Source organism: Desmodus rotundus, chromosome 10 (assembly GCF_022682495.2).
Source record: "Desmodus rotundus isolate HL8 chromosome 10, HLdesRot8A.1, whole genome shotgun sequence".
Taxonomy (NCBI): domain Eukaryota; kingdom Metazoa; phylum Chordata; class Mammalia; order Chiroptera; family Phyllostomidae; genus Desmodus; species Desmodus rotundus.
Window position 1 is genome coordinate 21,785,559 of NC_071396.1, and position 18,241 is coordinate 21,803,799.

The window sequence follows — 18,241 nt, forward strand, 5'->3', positions numbered from 1 at the left end:
CTTATTATCAGTCACAGAGACCGGTGGGGGACTCTATCCTGCCAAGAGTTCATCCAGCTCAAGGTGATTGAAAAATTAGGCCTGACCGACGTGTGGCCCAAGGCTGGCCCCTGGAGACAGCTGGCTCTACGGTTAGAAGAGGCATCGTGTTGGATGCACCTGTGTCTGCAGCCTTGGGAGCGCTCTGGCAGAGGCCGGGGGCAGAGGCTGGATGGGGCAGGACCCTCCTCTGCATGACCATGACCTCCGTGCGGCGAGGGAGCTTTGGGAGACAATGTTGCACTGAAGAAAACGCTTCCCTTTCTTACCATGGACTTCAGCCGTGGACTCTGAGATGCAAGCCTGTGTGTTGTGCCCGGCAGCTGGCCACCAGAGGGTCACAGGAACAGCGAGACCTGGGTGCACCCCACAGCAAGTAGATGAGAGACTTCATGGGGGGGGGTACTAAACTGAAGTGACAAGGCCCAGTATTTTCCTAAAAGTTTTGCCATCCCTACTCACCTCCCCTGGTAGTGATCTCCACTGAGTAGCTCAAAATTTGGGAGTAGCTTGCGTTATTATCCTGGGGCTGGAAGGCAGAGGGATCCTACCCTGTGAGAAGGCAGTGGGATTTTTCCAAACGAAAGGTGGGATTTGTCATAGTTAAAATGAGGAAGCTGGTTCTCTTTCTAAGAAAAGGAAGGAGGGCCAATTTTAACACAGGGGCCACGCCATAAAAACAGTAACTTCTTTATCGTCTCTCTTAGCCTCCAGGAACAGCTGTTACCAGCATCCAGGATAACGTTTAGCTGTCGTTCCCCATCACTGTCCCTAATCCGACGCTTACACAGGCTCGGGCTTGCACAGGCTAAGTCCCAGGACTCACCGACGGCAGTGAAGGAAACGGTGTCCTCCCGGCTCTGCACGTCCACTCCGGGAGTCCGGGTGGCACCCAGCATCGCCCCCCAGGAACGCAGTGTGCTTTCCCAATGGCTCATCGCTATCTTCGCATCTTTCAGGGGAGCGTCCAAGTTTTCCTCATGTAGGCTTTAGGTATCTGTTATTAAAATATGCTTACTTTATACGTGTCATCATTATTGTAAACGAGCCTCTGTTTTCATTATAACTTCTCCGTGGTGTCCTGTCCCATACTATTTCTGTGTATTCTATTTCTCCGTATCCTAGGGCTGCGTATAAAGTCTGTATGATTTGAGATATTGTATTCTTTTATGTTTATGAAATATCTACTGGTTTCGAGGGATTTTAATTATACATGGGTGTGAATTTTGTCCAATGTCTTTTCAACATATATGGAGAAGCCCATACGAGTTTTCCCCTCGTATCTAGTAATAAACGAAGTGCACTGGACTGATGCGTTTAAAGATGCTTAGCCACCCTTGCATTCCTGTAATAAGTCCTACTTGGACACAATGTGTCACTATGTATTCCTGGAACTACTCCATGGTCATATACCTTTATGGCAACAAATATGAAGAAGATTTACTATGTAAATTTATCCATAACACTAAAACTAAATTTAAAATGAATTAAATGATAATGCACAATATTTTTTCTCCCTTTTTGTGCTGGGCCATCATCATTTTCTCAAGATTACTTCTACTGGGTCTCGGGTGATGTCAGCAAGCCCTTTGAGCAACCGAGAATATAAATCCTTTGCTTGTGCAGATGCGAGCACAATCAGTTAATCTGAGAAGTCTTTAACTATATAGTTCCCTCATTCAATGTGTACGGTAGCAATAGACTGGTTTTTGACACGGATTAAGTTATTGACCAGCAGCAGGAAAACATCTCCTACCACCACCATTTCTACCATGTTTCCTCCTCTTCCTCAAACCCCAGGAGAACGGAGCTGACCAGCATCGTTTTATATTTTCCATGATTCTTGTCCTTAGACGCAACAACACCGGACAAAAATCCATCCGTCACTTGCACCATGGGAGGAATTCACCTTACTCCTATTTGGTGTGTATCCAGGCTTCCTAGATGATGAGGAAAAGAGTCGGGGAGTGGAGTTGGCCTTATGAAGGCTAGATTAGGCTATAATATCCATAAGCATGGAGCCCCAGAGACATCCAATTGCATCGAAGGACTGAGCACGTGGGTTTACAAATTGAGGTAATTAAAGGGAGAGGAAGTACTGTAGAAAGAAGGAGGACCCTACGCAGAAATTCTGAGGAGGTTGTAACCTGGTTGAAGACGGACTCTGCTATCAAGAACCAGTTAAGCAATTTATCAATTAGCAGCAGGGCTCTCCTCAGCGTCTACCGCTTGAAGGGTCGCCTAAAATAATTTGGGCATGCAAATCACGAGCTGTTGCTGTTCGCTGCCCACTTAAATGTGGTGTACTATGCAAGAAGAGATGATGATTTGCATGTGCAGTAGCTAAAAGGTGCTCTCGTTTAGTCACAACATGAAAAGGAAAGAAAGTTGTTTTTATTTTCTGTTAACATTGCTCTTTTGGGGTATCTGGACAACGGAATCCAATATATCCTCCTGTACGTAGCAATCTATACATTTTGCATTTATGCAAACAAATAATAGTATCCACTTTGCAAGGCTGTTTTTAGGATTAAGATTATTGCTGCAAATCACTTGGGAAGTCGCTGACCTTAAATTCCACGCCATCCACTGAGCCACGTTGCTACTGTTCTCATAAAAACTCCTTGCGAGGGTTGGTGATTCCTGCAGTATCCCAAGACTTCCTCTCTTACTCTTCTCTTGGACTTCTCTCTCTTTTAAATATTCCTCTATCCCTACTTGGTCTTACACACTTCTATGACTTTAAATGCCATCTGTGACTCCCCAACCCTATTTAAACCCTTCCTGCCGATTCAGCATCTCTACTTGCATGTCTAATTAACATCTCAACTCAACACTGCCAAACTACTGATACCCTATTGCCTTCCCAGCATCCCTCCGCCAACACACACACACACACACACACACACACACACACACACACACACACCATACCCTCTCCCCCCAGGCCTTCTCTATCTCAGTAAATGATATTACCATTTACTCAGTCGCTCAGGTCCAAAATTCCGGACTCACGCCTGATTGCTTCTCTTCCCTCGCGCTCTTGGCAGACGAGCATAAGTTACATAAGTGAAGACCGGGATTCAAGGCTAAGAGCACAGCCATGAGCAAAGACCCACGTGAAAACAGATGGAAAGTTGAGAATGGTGAGTGGTTGGAAAAGCAAGTGGAAGAAGGTAGTTCAAGATGAGTTTGGAAGGATAGTTTGGTTACAGACAATGGTCCTCCTTGAATAAAAAGTTTATTCTTTGGGCAACAGCAAATCATTGAAAGAATGGGAACCTGATCTGACTGACCCTTGGTTTTGGATAATAACTTTGACCATGAATTTAAATGATAAGAAATTAGAGACCGAGAAACCAATTACAAAACTGTAGCAACAGTTCAAGTATGGATGACAAGAACCTGAAACAGACAGTGGAGAGAAGGCGAGAGAGAGAAAAACTCGCAATGCCCAGAGTAGCACAACTTGCCGGACCGGATGTGGGATGAGGGAGAAAGAGGAGCAGAAGGTAGTTGTGAGCATTTCAGGCAGCGCTTCCTGGAAGATGGAAATGCCAGGGACTGAGGTAAAGAACAGCTGATGGTAGGCACATTTTTAGAAGGCAAAACATGAAGCTGGTTTTAGACAAGTTGACTTTGACATACCTGTAATGTACTGATGGAAATTTCCAGCAGAATCTGAAGCTCGGGAGGAAGGGCAAAAACCAGGGAATTATTGGAGGATACTGACCCTTTGGGGAACAATCACTATAAATATGACATGAAATTGGTTGCAGCAGATGAAATTGCCCAAGAGAGACAAGATCGGAGGACAGGGCCTTGGAGCATCATCCATCTTTTCAGCACAAGAAAGCGCAATCATGCAGAAAGACCAAGGGAGGGAAGGCCATCGGGGAATACGTGTCCTAAAACCTGAGACAGAGGGAGGTGCAACAAGGAAGCGGCTTGTTTCAACACTGGACATTGTTACCAAAACGTAGAGCAGAAGGAGGGCAGAGACAACGCTGTTGGTGTTGGCAGACCACCGGCTGGCAAGGAGAGTTTGAATGAAGTGGTGGGAACAGAAGCCCTGCCACGGGGCCCCAGAGCGAGCGGTAGGAGAGCGCAGTGATGCGGAAAAGCCCTGGGGTGCCGAGTCCTCGTAAACCATCACAGATGTTTCTGTGGTCGGGTTTCACAGTTCTCTCATCGTTGTGCAGGCGCCAATGAATCTTTCCATCCGCCTGTCCACGCCTATGACTGTGTGTAACCGACGTATGAAATACGCCCACGATGACAGTTCTGTTCAGCTTTTCATCCTGGTTCAAAACCAAAGCCTCCATGTTATCCTGACAGCATCATTTGGATGACATGGAGAATCACACATCCGGCCATCCTAGGGAATGCCCGGGGAGTAAAAGCTTTCACTCTGAGCGCCGTGATAAATGCTTTCCCTGACTTGGGAAGTCTTTCGGTAGTTCAAGAAAATCCTTTACTTCCTCTGCAGGAGAGAGGGGCCCTGTGACGGGGGACGTCACTACCTCGGACAGAGGCGTATTCTCCGGTAGCGCAACAAAGTGAAAAATAAGAACCAGAGGGTTGAGAAAGGCTGTAGCAATCTCCTTGGTGGCTCTGACTTCACATTTGTCGTAACTAACATAAATGAATAGATCATTTAACAACGAAGAGGTTGAGCAAGAGAGAGAAACGGAGATGGGGGTGGGCTGGGCTGGGGTGGGAGTGCAAGTCAATGACTGAGTGTAGCCCCCATCCGCCCCCACTGAGTCCCTTTCAGTCGACCATGTGGATGCTTCTGCCTGGCCCCCAAGGGCTCTTGTCTTAGGTCAATCCTTACCCTGGCCTGCCTGCCTTCGGAATCTACAGTATATTATACTCATCCAGCGTGCTAAGAGATTAGCGCCTGATGGTTCCAGCCACTGAAAGGATCCTCATCACCTGACAGACGTGCTAATTATCGCTACAATAGCAATCACATTACATCATACACATCTATCCAATCAACATGCACACCTTCAATGTGCAATGTACTGCAATTGAAAAGTGTTGACATGCACCTTTGGGAAGGAGACCAAAATCTGGGGGTAACCCACAGGGTCTGAGATCTACATTCTCACCTTGCTTAGGAGGTAGGGCTGTGAAATGGGTGGGGCACCCACACGCACGGCTTGGTCTGGCTAACGGTCAATTCCGCACTTGGGGAGGACTCAGTAAAAAATCTTGGGTGTTTATCGGTATTTGCCCTTTGGCTATGCTGGCTGAGTGGGGGAAATGCAAGCTCTCTAAAGTACTTTCTACTTCCACCTTTCCTGTTCTCCTGCATGGCTGAGACCACCATGGAAGCTGGCGGAAGACGGTGGACTAAGCCACAAATTGGAAACACGTCTTTCTTATACACTAACGACCACCATTGCCAAGCACCTCCTGGGAGCCGCCCTCTTTGGGAAAGCACAGTGGTGCTGATTGGGCTCCTCTCCCACTCAGGTTGAGTCCCTTCACTCCCCATCCTCTCTGTACAAGTTCCCCCATGTTTAAATGCCTGTATGTGTTGCTTTATTTTTTAGAAGTTATTTCATGTACATTGACTTCTTTGAGCTCCGCCACAGGCCGGAAAGGCAGGCTTTATTATTATCGACTTCATTTGGCAGGCATTCAAGGATGGAGGAGGCAAGTGGTCAGCTGAGAGTCACACAGCTGGCAAGTGGAAATGACTTCAGTCCAGCTCTTTCATCCTTGAACCCTGGATCTGCAGGACCCCACATTCTCTCTCTGGAGACAAAACAGCGTGGGCACAGACCAAAGAGCGCTGCCGGTGGAGACCCCGAAATGTGCCTGCGGAGCCGATACCGTTCAGTTTGAATGGCAGGAACCGCAGCACTGCGATTTGCCCTCCTATGGATGCGTTCACGAGGAGGAGGAAGAACACCACACGATCCACGTACTCAGGTCTTGGCGGGGAATTCCCCCCACAGGGGGGTGGGCTGGGTATCACCCCCCCCTTCTCTCCTCCCAATGCAAGTGCGGCACTGTTTCTTACCTTTTGTTCTGGTCTCCCCACGCCTGGGAATTCCTCCTGGGCACGTAATTCAAAGGAAGGAAAGAGATGAATGCATAAAGGTGTCATAGCAGCTTTATCTATTACAGGGAAACACTGGGCAGATTTAACGCCCAGTCACAGAGGAATGTCGTCATTATGGAGGTCAGTTTGACAGAGTAAATACTATGTAGCAATAAATACAATGGCCACAATGACGACATTGCAACGTGGAAATAACGCAACATCACACATAAATAGCACGATAAAAGACATGCTGGCTACAGTTGATGTTTCTGTACGGGGAAGGACTGGAAGAATTGAGAGAGTGGGTTCTAGGTGAATCTTTTCATACAGTTTCTTTCACATGTTGTTCTTCCAAATACAAATCATATAGGAAACACGAACTAATAAATAACGACTGGTCAACATTAGCTGAACTGCTGCTGTGGGTCTGTGTGTGTGTCTGTGTGTACGTGTGTGTCTGTGCATCTCTGTGTGTGTCTGTGTGTATGTGCGTGCGTGTGTGTATGTCTAAGAATTCATCATTTTCATTACTTGCCAGATAACTTTCACTAAGATTTTTAACCTCTGTGCTCATAAACTCATCCATGTAACGGGGAGAGCCATGTTTATAGGAGGACGCCCACAAATGCTTCTTGAGTGAATGAATGGAGACCATGGGGAGGGATCGTGTCTGTGGATGGTCCGGAGCTTTGGGTCAAACAGACGCTTTTCAACCTCTTGAAAAAGGGCAGTAACGTCAGGAAGTTCTTTCGGGTTACAGTGCTAACGAGGGAGGTAAAGCCACTTTCCCCTTGCCCTTCACGCTGCTGCCGGTCCCAACCTCCTGTCTGCAGTGTGAAAGTGTGTGCGACGTGTGCATTTAAAAACATGTGTGATTGAATACATGGCAGATGGAGTACGTAGCTCCTCAGGGACAATGAGAGACGGGGACGACTCCATTTCCCCACGCCCCACTCTGCCCACACCGCCAGCCTAGGGGGCTCGTTGTTCTGGCGTCCAAAGGAAGGAGATTTCATCAGACACCCACAGCAGGACAGAATGGGGGCTCCAGAGAGGGCTGAATTTTTGGTAGTAAGCCATCGGACACAGTCATTTAAGAAATGTCTTTCAAATGATAATGACAATGACAATGGTAATCGCGTTCCTTCAGATCATGTGATCATCACACACCAACCGGTCACGGCCCTGTGAGCCCAGCGCCATGCTGGGCACAGAGTGGGTGCTGAATAGAGTTCAAGTCCCACCTGGGGCCCAGGAGACCGGGACCTCTGCCCTGCACTGCTCCCAGCCTTCCCGATTATGGCTTTGGCTTGAAGAAGTTAATTTATGTTATTTTCTGAATACGTAAATAGAAGTTCTGGATACCAAATTTTTAAAAGAGGAAGCAAGTACAGAAAAAGTGAGTCTCCTGGCCATCCCCTTTCCCTCGGCCACCGGATCCTACTCCAGTCCTATCTCTGCAGGCACAGGCCCATGGGCAGAGAAAGACGGTTTCAGCAACTTCAAAGCGTCCCGCAGTGTGAAAGTGTCCTAACAGTCTACTGTTGGTGAACATGCGGGTTGGTTCCCATTTTGCTCGTGCAAACAATGGTACCGTTAAAGAGTAGACTGAGGCATCCTGAAACTTTTAAGAGCTTATTTGAGCAAACACCTGTTCAAATGGGTCGGTGCCCAGGCGGAAGTGGTTGCGAGCGGCTGACTGACGGGAGCAGGGAGAGACTTGCACAAAGAAAAGGCAGACAGCACAGAAATGATGGATTGGCTGTGGTCCTAAGCCCGCTTGAGTGTTCATGATCGGTCGTCCTCAGGTTTTGGTTTCTCATCCTTGAAGACACTTCTAGGCTCACACTTGGCTTTGCTCACGTCAGCCGCCCGGCATTAGAGCCACCTCAGTCTCATGGCCTGTGTGTCTAATTAATTAACGGAACGACGTGCACCTGTTCTTCCGCATGTGCATGAGAACACCTGTAGCTCACGTACCTGCAGGAGGAACTGCCAGGGGAGTGAAGCCGAGAAAGGGTATTGGACATATCTAGACACCTGGGACTCAGCTGGGATCAAGTACTACTTATAAACTAATTTATAGCTATTTGACAACTAATGATGACTTCCTATCAGAACCTCTGATGTCCGTCTATGAATAAACTCTTCTCTGTGTCCTTTACCTTAAACTGTTCTTCATCTAAGACTTACACATTGTAAATTTAGTTTCGTTTCTAGCTGTTTGCTCTTTATGTGTTATTTAAAATAGAGTCTTTCCTTATATTTTATCTTCTGGTTATTTTTTGTGTATATAAAACCTGTTGATTTTCATCACTAATCGTGTTAACTATATAAAAACATTCTGTTAATTCTCTCAGGTTTTCTAGCCTACAGTTATGTCACCTGTAAATATGAATGTATCTCCTCCTGCCCAAACTGTAACCTTCATTTATTTTTCTGGCCTGTGTCAGCCAGTATCCCCAGGAGAATATTTCCACTGGGGTGAGTGGGCACCTTTGGCTTGGCTTTCTCCCACATAACTGGTAATATTATTTTCAATTTCCTCAATCAAGGGGACTGGAAGACAAAACTACCTTGTTTTCTGATTGGTTGACACCTGAACATAAACACGTACTCCATGGTAAAGCGTTGCTTTATTAGAGACGTTTTGTGTGACATAAGTTACTGTACAATTAAACAAAAAGATGAGATGAATAAACCTGACAAGTTTTAACTGTTACGCTCCAGAAGAAAAAATATAATAAAAAAGTTAAAGGTGCACCCTGATGTGGATATCAGTTTTAATTTCATGTAAGCAAAAGTCAACCGCATGAAGCGATAAATTATATGTCAAAATCCGAAGATCAGGAAAGGTGAGGATGTTCAAAGTTGAAGCATTAAGTTGCCGATCCGAGTGCCCGCATTGGCCAAGGAGCACAGGGCTGCTTGCTCACGTGCCTCTGAACACCAGCAGGTGGCTGGGGATTTTCAAGGAAATCCGTCCAGGGTCAGGCAGCCGCGGTTGTTGCTGGCATGGCTTTTGCAGCTGATGCGGAACGAATGGCTGGTGAGGGCGGTGGCGGTGGGTAGCTGTATGGAAGCCTGTCTGAGCCTAGACTTCATGGCCGCAGAACAGCGGGGCCCACCTGGGGGTGGGAAGCCAAGGATTCCCTGGATTCAGTGTCTCTGGTTCTCATGTAGGGTCCTGAGGTGACCGTGTGTTCTTACATGAACAAATAAGCTCCAAGGCTCAAGGTCCCCAAAACACACCGAAGGGATGCAAAGGGATGTTACGAAGAGCACCCATGGAGAGCGCCCTGCCTGTCTCTGTTACTCTCGCTCAGCTGCTGACCAGCTCTGCATCTTGGAGAAAGTCCATCGGTGTCCCAAGGCTCGGTGTCATCACCTCTGCACCGACCTCCTAGGGCTGACATGAGAATCAAAGGGGATGCCTATTATAAAGGGCTCAGGACAATCCCATGAACCCCTACATTTTCCCAGGGGGTGGAGCAACCAGGCCAGCTGCAAAGGAAGGAAAGTTTCCCATCTTACATACCTGTTTGGTTTGGGGAAAGATCATTTTAATCTCTTTTTTAAAAAGATTTCCCTTATTTTTAGAGAGAGGGGAAGGGAGGGAGACAGGAGAGGGAGAGAAACATGGATGGATGTGTGAGAGAAACATCCATTGGTTGCCTCTTGCATGCTCCCCATGGGGGCCCCCCCAAGCATGTGCCCTATCCAGGAATTGAACCGGCAACCTTTTGGTTTGCAGGCAATGCCCAACTCACTGAGCCACACCAGTCTCAAGAAGTTCGCAGGAACTGGGACTTTTGCCGACTGGGGACATACCCCAACTCAGGCTGGTGCAAGGTGATTGGGCGGCCGTTGACACACCAGCATCTCAGCTGGCACACAGTGGCATACCGTTTGTTCTCACACCGCGCCATCACAGGGAGACCAGACGCCAAGGCATCATCTTCAGTCTGCACTTCCGCTTGGAGTCTTGGCTGTCTCTACAAAAGCTTAAGTTTCTATTGTTCTTGTCTTGTCTCCTTTAAATGCAAGCACTCATGTCTGTTTATGTTTTCCTGGCAAAAATTCCCCTGTATCATGGGTTGGGATACCCAGTCCAGGGTCTTCCAGGGCCACAGTGCCCGGAGAGACGGGGCTTGTCCTGGGAAGGCCGTGTGGCCAGAGGAAGCTCCCTGGCCTTGGGCTGGCTTCCTGGCTACCGCGAGACCGGCAGAGACTGCAGAGAAGTTGCAGCAACTGGAGACAGCAGCACCCACCTGCCCGGCACTTAACTGTGGTCGGGCATCTCAGCTAGGAAAAGAACACACTGCCCACTAGGGGTGGGGGGCAGGAGGGCCCTTATTCGGGGCCCACTCCGAGCAGCCATTAGCCTGCAGAGCGCTCCAACACACCGTGGCCTCGCAGACTACTCACGATGTTTGTGAATTAGCGACTTGAAAGACGTCTTGTGTCTGGGGGCTTTTTTAAATGACATGCGGCAAAGGAAGGATTCATTACTGGCCCTGTGCTCAGTCCCGACTCTCCCAAGTTCTGATTTCTGGAACTAATTCAAGGGTTCGAGGGTTCTGAGTGCCATGTGACTAGTAACTGGTAATTTTTAGGTGTCATTATAAATAATTCAGAAATTTGGTCCATCACTAGCAAACCAAGAACTCCTGGGACAAATTAATTTTACTTATTATTAATTTGTGTAAAACATTTTCGAAAATGCTCAAGAAAAGACTGTGGGAAACACAATCAGCGAATTCAGAGACTGCTTTTTCTTCGTTCCCTGGAGCCTGGCCAAGCACTGGCTTCCGCAGGGCAGCTCCTGCCTGGGGACAGAGTGGAGGCCGCATGGGGGGCTAGCAAAGCACCAGCTGCCTTCTGGAAACCAGAGCATGACAGCAGGAAATGACAAAAACTGCCTCGTGTCCACGCGGCCTCGTGAAGACAGGAGCATCACAAATCTTGTCAGCAGAACAACAGACGAGTTCAAAAGACAGAGTCTCAGTGATCCCTGAAACGCGGCAGGTACAGAACGTCACTGCTCTGCAGGAGTCTGAGTTTGGTCTCAAGAGCACGCACGGGATGTAAATCAGCACTTGGCCGCGCCCCCTGCACAACACTAACTCGGTGGGCTATTAGGGTTAAAGTGAAAACAATTCTATGGTCCATCAAACTCAGGAAGTATGGGGATCAGACAAAATGAAGGGGTCTCTTTCCGAAGCCCTCCCACAGACCAGTGCGCCCATGTGCTCTGTGGCTCTCCAGGTGGAAATTTCGGCCCGGGGTGTTTCCCAAGCGTCCTCAGCCAGTGAGGGCCCCGTGTTTGCGGAGCATCTCTGGGAGGCTACCTTCCCCCGTGCACTGTGGGGACTACCGCTGAACCGAATGCAGCCTGTTTTACAGGTGCCTCAGCAGGGAGGGGCTCTAGTGCCCCCCTAACTGAGGACTGCACTGCCTTACTATTTATACTGCCCTAGTGAGTTTGCGCTGTCTCAGTGAGTACTGTGCTGTTTTACTGAGTACTGTGCTGTCTCGGTGAGTATTGCACTGTTTTCCTGAGTACTGCGCTGTCTCGGTGAGTACTGTGCTGTTTTACTGAGTACTGTGCTGTCTCGGTGAGTATTGCACTGTTTTCCTGAGTACTGCACTGTCTCGGTGAGTACTGCACTGTTTTACTGAGTACTGTGCTGTCTCGGTGAGTACTGCACTGTTTTACTGAGTACGTCCCCATCTCGGTGAGTACTGCACTGTTTTCCTGAATACTGCACTGCCTTACTGAGTACTGTGCTGTCCTACTAAGTACTGCATGGTCTTAGTGAGCACCGTGCAGCCTAGCCGAGCGTGGCCCTGTCTTCTGGAGCGCCTCACGGCACTGAAGGGCCCACACAAAGGTCCCGTCTGACGCTGAGTGAAACGGGTTCCGAGGAAGGAAGGAAGGAGAGGCTCAAAAATTCAAACGCATCGCCTGATCCTCTCCAGCCCTCTGCTCCCTTCCTGTGCTCACCCTTGGAGCGTTCCAGAACTTCCCGATGGCCCGAGGAGACAGGCTTTGCCACACAGAAAACGGAAGCACCGCACATCCCTGACACACAGGTTTTTACCTGAAAAGTCTCTCATGGAATTTTTGATGTGAATTTGAGATTGCAGTGAATCACCGGGGCGGTGATGGGAGAAGCTGTTAATGCCCGCTGGTGGGGTTAATCAGCACCTTATATAATGCACCTGCAGGACAGTGGAACAGGTAGGGCGGGAGCTCTATCTACGTTTGGTTTCCATTCCATAGGTTCTTGATTATACAGGAAAAAGAGACGCTTTCCCGGGAGAATTCACCCCAGCTTCTGTCTAAAGGGGGCTGAGATGAAAATATTTTCAAATCCTGTCCAGCTGCTCCCATTATCGACGCGGTAAAGGTGCCTCTGAGTGACATGTAGAAGGAAATCGGGCCAATGGTACCCCCACCCCACACATTCCCTCTGTGGGCCCCATCTGGGCCCCAGGAGAGCAGGCCTGGGCCACCTTTGCACTGGGAGGCATCAAGGCCCATGTCTCCATCACTGACCCAGGCACTGGGTGAGGCAGGGAGGTGAGAGCGGCCCCTGAGCATTCATGGGGGAGACGTGGTCACTCACCCTGCTTCCTCTGCCCCGCACGCCTCAGGCCTGTGCGTCCGGGACACCAGCTGTCGCACAGGAAGCCGCTGACTCTCTCTCTCCCGCCTCCTTCGCTGGCTGGAGCTGCAGGATCATGGCCTGCAGAGTCTCCTTCACCGTCTGCAGCTCCCTCCTGAGACACTGTGCGCCCTTGTTAAGGGACACACGGAAGGTGACTGGCAGCCCTCTGCAGCCCCCGGGGGGGGGAGGGGAGGGGGGCCTCAGGGGCCGTGCATGCCAGCTGGAAGCAGAAGGGAGCTGCCATTGACTGAATTGCAGCTTCAGGTTCTTCCCAATCATAGGAATTAAATATTAATACACATTTTACACTTCCCTTAAGAGTTATTGCAATTTCTACAAAGCCTGCGGTTATATCTCAAGTGAGATTTCAAAAAGGAAACGGAAGAGTCAGCTCTTAGACACAGAGGGCCACCTGGGACGCTCCATGACATATGGCCTGTGTGACAGCGATTCTGCCGAGCCCCTAGCTGGGGCGGGGCCACCATCACAGCCACGTGCTCTGGCAGCGCAAAGGCCAGGAGGCTGGGACCAGGGCCTCCCCGAGAAATCCGGGATTTGGGGCCTCCACAGGTCCGGGCTCCAAGTTGTGAGTTATGGTCCCTGTTGGCCATCCGCCAGCCTCGTGGCCTGTGTGAATCACTCTGAACCTCGGTTTTCTCATGAAACAATGACTTTAAACCCCTGTAGCTTCTAATCGGCTGCCATGTGTTATTAACCTCGCAAGTACTTATAAAATTAGCCCTTTGGGGACTGGAGATTTGACAGAGTGCAAGGAGCTTGCCTCGTCTGGGTCAGTTTGTTTTCCTTAAACTGTTGGGGTCTTAGTTTCCCAACCTGTGGAGTTGCTGCCGAGGTAGAGAAAATAGTCACAGGGAACTCAGCAAAGGCTTATGCAGGATAAATAAGGCTGTTCCTCTCTTAAGAAGTGGGCTGTCTGCCAGGTGTTTGAGCTGGGGACCCAGTGGCGGCTTTTCTCTCTGTCCTGAGGCACCCTCTGCCCTTTCCTGCTGTACCTGTAGTAGGAACAACGCTCATGTTAAACACAGGGCGAGAGAGGGGTTGAGTTCTGTTCCTTTAACAAGCACACTAACCGAACCTCATCCCGCAAGAAAAAGGGGACACAGAGAGATATCGCCATCATTTAAACACCACTCAGCTGTCACACGGGGTCAGACTGCTTGACTGTTACTCGATCGAAGACAGAGAAAACACAAAGCTTTGGGAACAGGAGCCTGCAGAGATCCCGCCTCTCACAGTCTACGCCATAACGTTCTTTTATTTAACGACAATGTCAGTGCATTGTCAAGGGGAAAAGACAACCTTAGGTTAGGATGTACAAGGGTTTCTCTTTAAAAAAAAAGAAAGAAAGAAAGAAAGAAACACCAGAGGATCCTGGGAATTATGCAAATGACCCTCTCTTAAGCAAAAATGCTGAACCACCCTGAAAAGCTTTTGGCAGCTTTTCATCCTCCTGGAGCTTCACCAGACTTCCTCATTTGTGTAATTTACATACATTTACTAGATGGCTCATTCCTTGCACCTGAACTTGAGGGGAATGAGGGCAGTGTGAAGGGGGCGCAGGGAAGAAAGAATCTGATATTTTTTAACGGCTTCGTGTTCCTCCTCCGTTTCTCGGGACAGTTCTGCTGCTATTTAGTGAAAACACAGAGGACTTGGCACAAGCAGAAGCATAAGGGGTCCCAGACTGAACGCCAAGCTGCGACCTAATCACAGAGTTATGCTGCATTTATAAAGAGCACGCACAGAGCTACAGCGGTTTATGAATCCTGACAAACGCCTCCGAGTCAATGACCATTGTCATGCGCCCTGGGACTACACGCCCCTAGTCATAATACGCTGAACGATGACAGAGGTTTTGAGAGAGAGAAACGGAACCCGAATTCGATGCTTCTTAAAGAACTCGTCAAACTCGGGCACGGGCAGCACACACGGCAAGGGGTTTTTAAAGTGAGAAGCCACGAAGGAAGAAGTCTAAGTTATACAACTAGCACGTCACCGCCCCTCACACGAGATCCCACCTACCCACCCGCAGGAGCCCGAAGGCGAAGATGCCACAGAGCACGCCCACCTGCTCTGTGAAGCAGGCCAACCGTTTACCACTTCAATAGTCCCACTTGTAAAAGTGCAGAGTCATATACCTTCGTCAGAGAAGCATGTTGCTCCTGTGGGCACAGCGTGAGATTTAAGGTTAGTTTACTAATACAGCAGATCAGCAAACGCCTTCGACTCGCACCAGGACTAGGCATCAGAACTCCTGGAAGCCTCCATAGAGAGCCCGTGGGGTAATAAGCATCAAAATGAGCAAAAGGACCAACCTGCCTGTCTTTCCAAAACATTTTGAATATACTGAAATGGACGAGAAAACAGGATAAAATGGGAAATGGGTGGGGTTGTGGAACAATTTGTATGAACGGACCCTAATTTTGCCAAAGAGAGAGAAACGTAAGCTGTTTCTAGCCAGAACCGAGCCTTGGAGAGACACCGTGCTGAACTCATAGGTACTGACCCTGCGAGGGAGACGCAGCCTTTTTTCCTACTTCAGTCACGCTGGCCGTAGACATGTGCCCTTTCTTGTCTAGGTCAACGTGTTTCTAAAAGAAACCACTTGGAACGTTTTGCCATAAGCAGTTGGGGAGATGAACACTTAGGCCTCCTCATTCTTCCCTGCACTCCTTCAAGTTTTCAAACATCTCCCGAGCTCCTACTGTGTGCTGAGAAGAGACCTGGATGTGGGAAGTGCAGGAGTCACAAGGTCCCTGCCATCGTGGAGCTCCGGTGCCAGAGAGTGGAGCCCAAGATACACACTTGGCACGTACGAAAACCGGGTCAGGGGCTGGGAGCAGGGTGGGGCGTGAGCCGCTGGGGGCTCTCGTGCACAAGAGATGGAGCAGCAGCGGCAGAGGCCTGGAGACGAGGGGGCTAAGCAGTAACGCAGACAGTAAAAGCTCACGGTCTGGACCCAGGTGGCGGCAGTGCCGGCAGTGACAGGCAGTTGGACTCCCGATGGTTTGAAGACAAAGCCAACAGCACATGGCAACAGAGTGGACACGCACTGAGAGAGGAGGAAACGCATGGAGAACGACTCCCAGGCTTTCATCTCAGCAACAAACTGCAAAGACACGCTTGCCATTTTTGAGACGGAGAAGGCTGGGAATGAGGTGGGGCTTTTGAGCGTGGGGAGGAATTTGATTTTGGACATGTCAAGTTGGAAAAGCCCATTTGTCAGCCAAGTGGAGTTGCTGAGTAGGAAGCCGACAGGAAACCGAGGCTGGGGAGAGATCCAGGCTGCAGAAAGGCACCCACGGGTGACATGGAAAGATGTATTTTATGACATATTTTCCTAACATTTTCTCACTGTGTCTCATTGGATACAACTTACCAAAATCTTAAGCCTGCTAAGTAGTAGAGTAGTACTAGAATCAGATTTATTCACTGTTTACTCGCTGCTATTCCAATAAGCTCATGGTTGAAGGCCACTGACATTTTTGACCTTGACTTTTGTCCGGGAGCTGAGCAAATGCAGTAACTCCACATTGGAATGCCAGGGTACTCACTCCATCTCAGTGCACCTGAGATCTGACCGAGTCTTAGAAAGTCTGTGCCATAGAAACCTCTGCAGCTGAGTATGGAGATCCCCGCAACAGATGTGCCGCCAGAGACCGGTGGCATCTAAGAAAAATGACGCGTTAATTATAATAATGGCACAAGGACTGACAGGCCAACATCTGTAGAACCCCTTAGGGACCCAAGAGCATTCTTCACCACCACAGGATAGGCTGCACGTGTATTAAGCAAGTGTGTAACTTCTTGATAGTGAACTTGTACCAACTGTGTTCGTAATCGGTGAAGGGGTAAGACGGCAAAGCACGTCTCACCGGGATCGCCCCGGGGATGCAGTGGTAAGGCAACGCGGTCATTTAGGGTGGCCGTCTGCAAAGATCCTCCAAGTCCTTCAGGGGGGTCTTTTGTTTATATGGAAACAATTGAGTGTTGCACTTTCAGTTGGGTGTGCAAGCGATCATTTTAGCAAGCGAGTCAGGAGGTCTTAAGTTCACCCAAGACCCTTCGGTTCAAAGAGAAATAATAGGGCATCCTTCAAAACTGCTTCTCATTACATTGGCTAAAGTACTTCACGTCAGCAGCCCCGGGGGCCGACAGTCCTGGGACATTTACCTTCACGGAAAGCCGAAGGTGCGGAACACAGCTGCTCCAGAGCAAAGAGGGAAGCTTGCCCCCACCCCCACCCCCACCCCCGCTTCATGGATTCGGTGCCTGTTCAGGGCACCCTTTGTGACGCCCACCTGGTGCCGAGACCGCGTGTCCACACCCTCACCCAGGCTTCCTCTTCTCTGCCACTCCCATTGGTAGTAGCCAAACCAAAGGGCCGTGGCCACCAGACCTGCCTTAGCCCGGCACACACAATGCCTTAACCAGCACCCCCCTAGGGCTTTGATTTTCTGACCTATAAACCTCAAGTGTGGAGACCCATGATCCTCTTGGATCTCCCTCCATCTCTTAGCTCTCGAAGCAGCAAACGTTCCCCAGGAGACAGACTGTTACTTTTGTCTGGTCAAGCTACAGACTGGAATGCTGAACCAAACACGGGTGCTCAGGGGTGCGATGTCGGCACAAGCTCCTGGAGGTGTTCCGAGCGCTCGCAGCCAGCAAGCGCCACCAAAGCAAATCGAAGGGGCGCCACGCCTTCCAAGTGAGCAGAGAGAACAGAAGTGAAGGGGGGTCCCCTGGCGTGGCTGTAAGTGGGGCTGCAAATGGGAGCAGGGTGTCCCTCTCCCAACCCAGAAGCAGGCAGAACCACCCTGAGGGCCTTGGAATACTCCAGAAGTGCCCCAATCCTAGGTGCATGTCTCTCCTTTGACAGTGTGCCTGCCGTGGGAGTCAATGGCGAAATAGTGAGGAAAACTCCTGCTTACAAATGCGTCGAACCTCCATGGCGTCACTCAAAGCGATGGGAACACGAAGCAACCATCATGGACACTCGAAATATTTTTCAAAACCTAACTGCTGGTTGGGACCCAAGGTGACTATGAAATTGTCCTAGACACTCAGCCTGAGGCTCCCGGAAATCAAGCTTGACTGTCACCGCTCCTGAGCCTGTCCTCAGACACCAGGCGTCAGTCACGTCTCTGATGCCAGCTTGCCAATTACTAGTGCAGACTCTCAGACACTCGCCGCCGCGGTCGTTGACAGCTTGGTGCTGCTCCTTGGCCAGGCAAGCGTGTGATTTAGGGAGCCTGTCAGAGACTCCCTCATGACGAAGAGACGTGGCCTGCTCCCCTCCTCAGATTCTGTCTTCTTCCTGAGAGCTGGATGCCCCCAGCAGGCTGCCCGTAGCCCCCATGTGAAGTCAGGGTGCCCCGGGGGTCTGTGTGGAAACCCCCCAAGGCTGACTCCCAGACCCACTCTGTGGAGGCCGCACGGCAATGCT

General features: G+C 49.6%; 1 protein-coding gene across 1 annotated transcript in view; it reads right to left on the reverse strand.

Annotated features, from left to right (window-relative positions):
* Positions 1–8,665: 8,665 nt before the first annotated feature.
* The window catches only part of DISC1 (DISC1 scaffold protein), a 261,582-nt gene continuing 252,006 nt past the window's right edge, over positions 8,666–18,241 (reverse strand). The window contains exons 13-14 of the mRNA XM_053913325.2: positions 12,733–12,896; positions 8,666–9,509 (exon numbers count right to left, since the gene is read on the reverse strand). Coding sequence (XP_053769300.1) covers positions 12,757–12,896 — 140 coding nt within the window. The 3' untranslated portion in view covers positions 8,666–9,509; positions 12,733–12,756. The remainder of the gene's footprint in view (positions 9,510–12,732; positions 12,897–18,241) is intronic.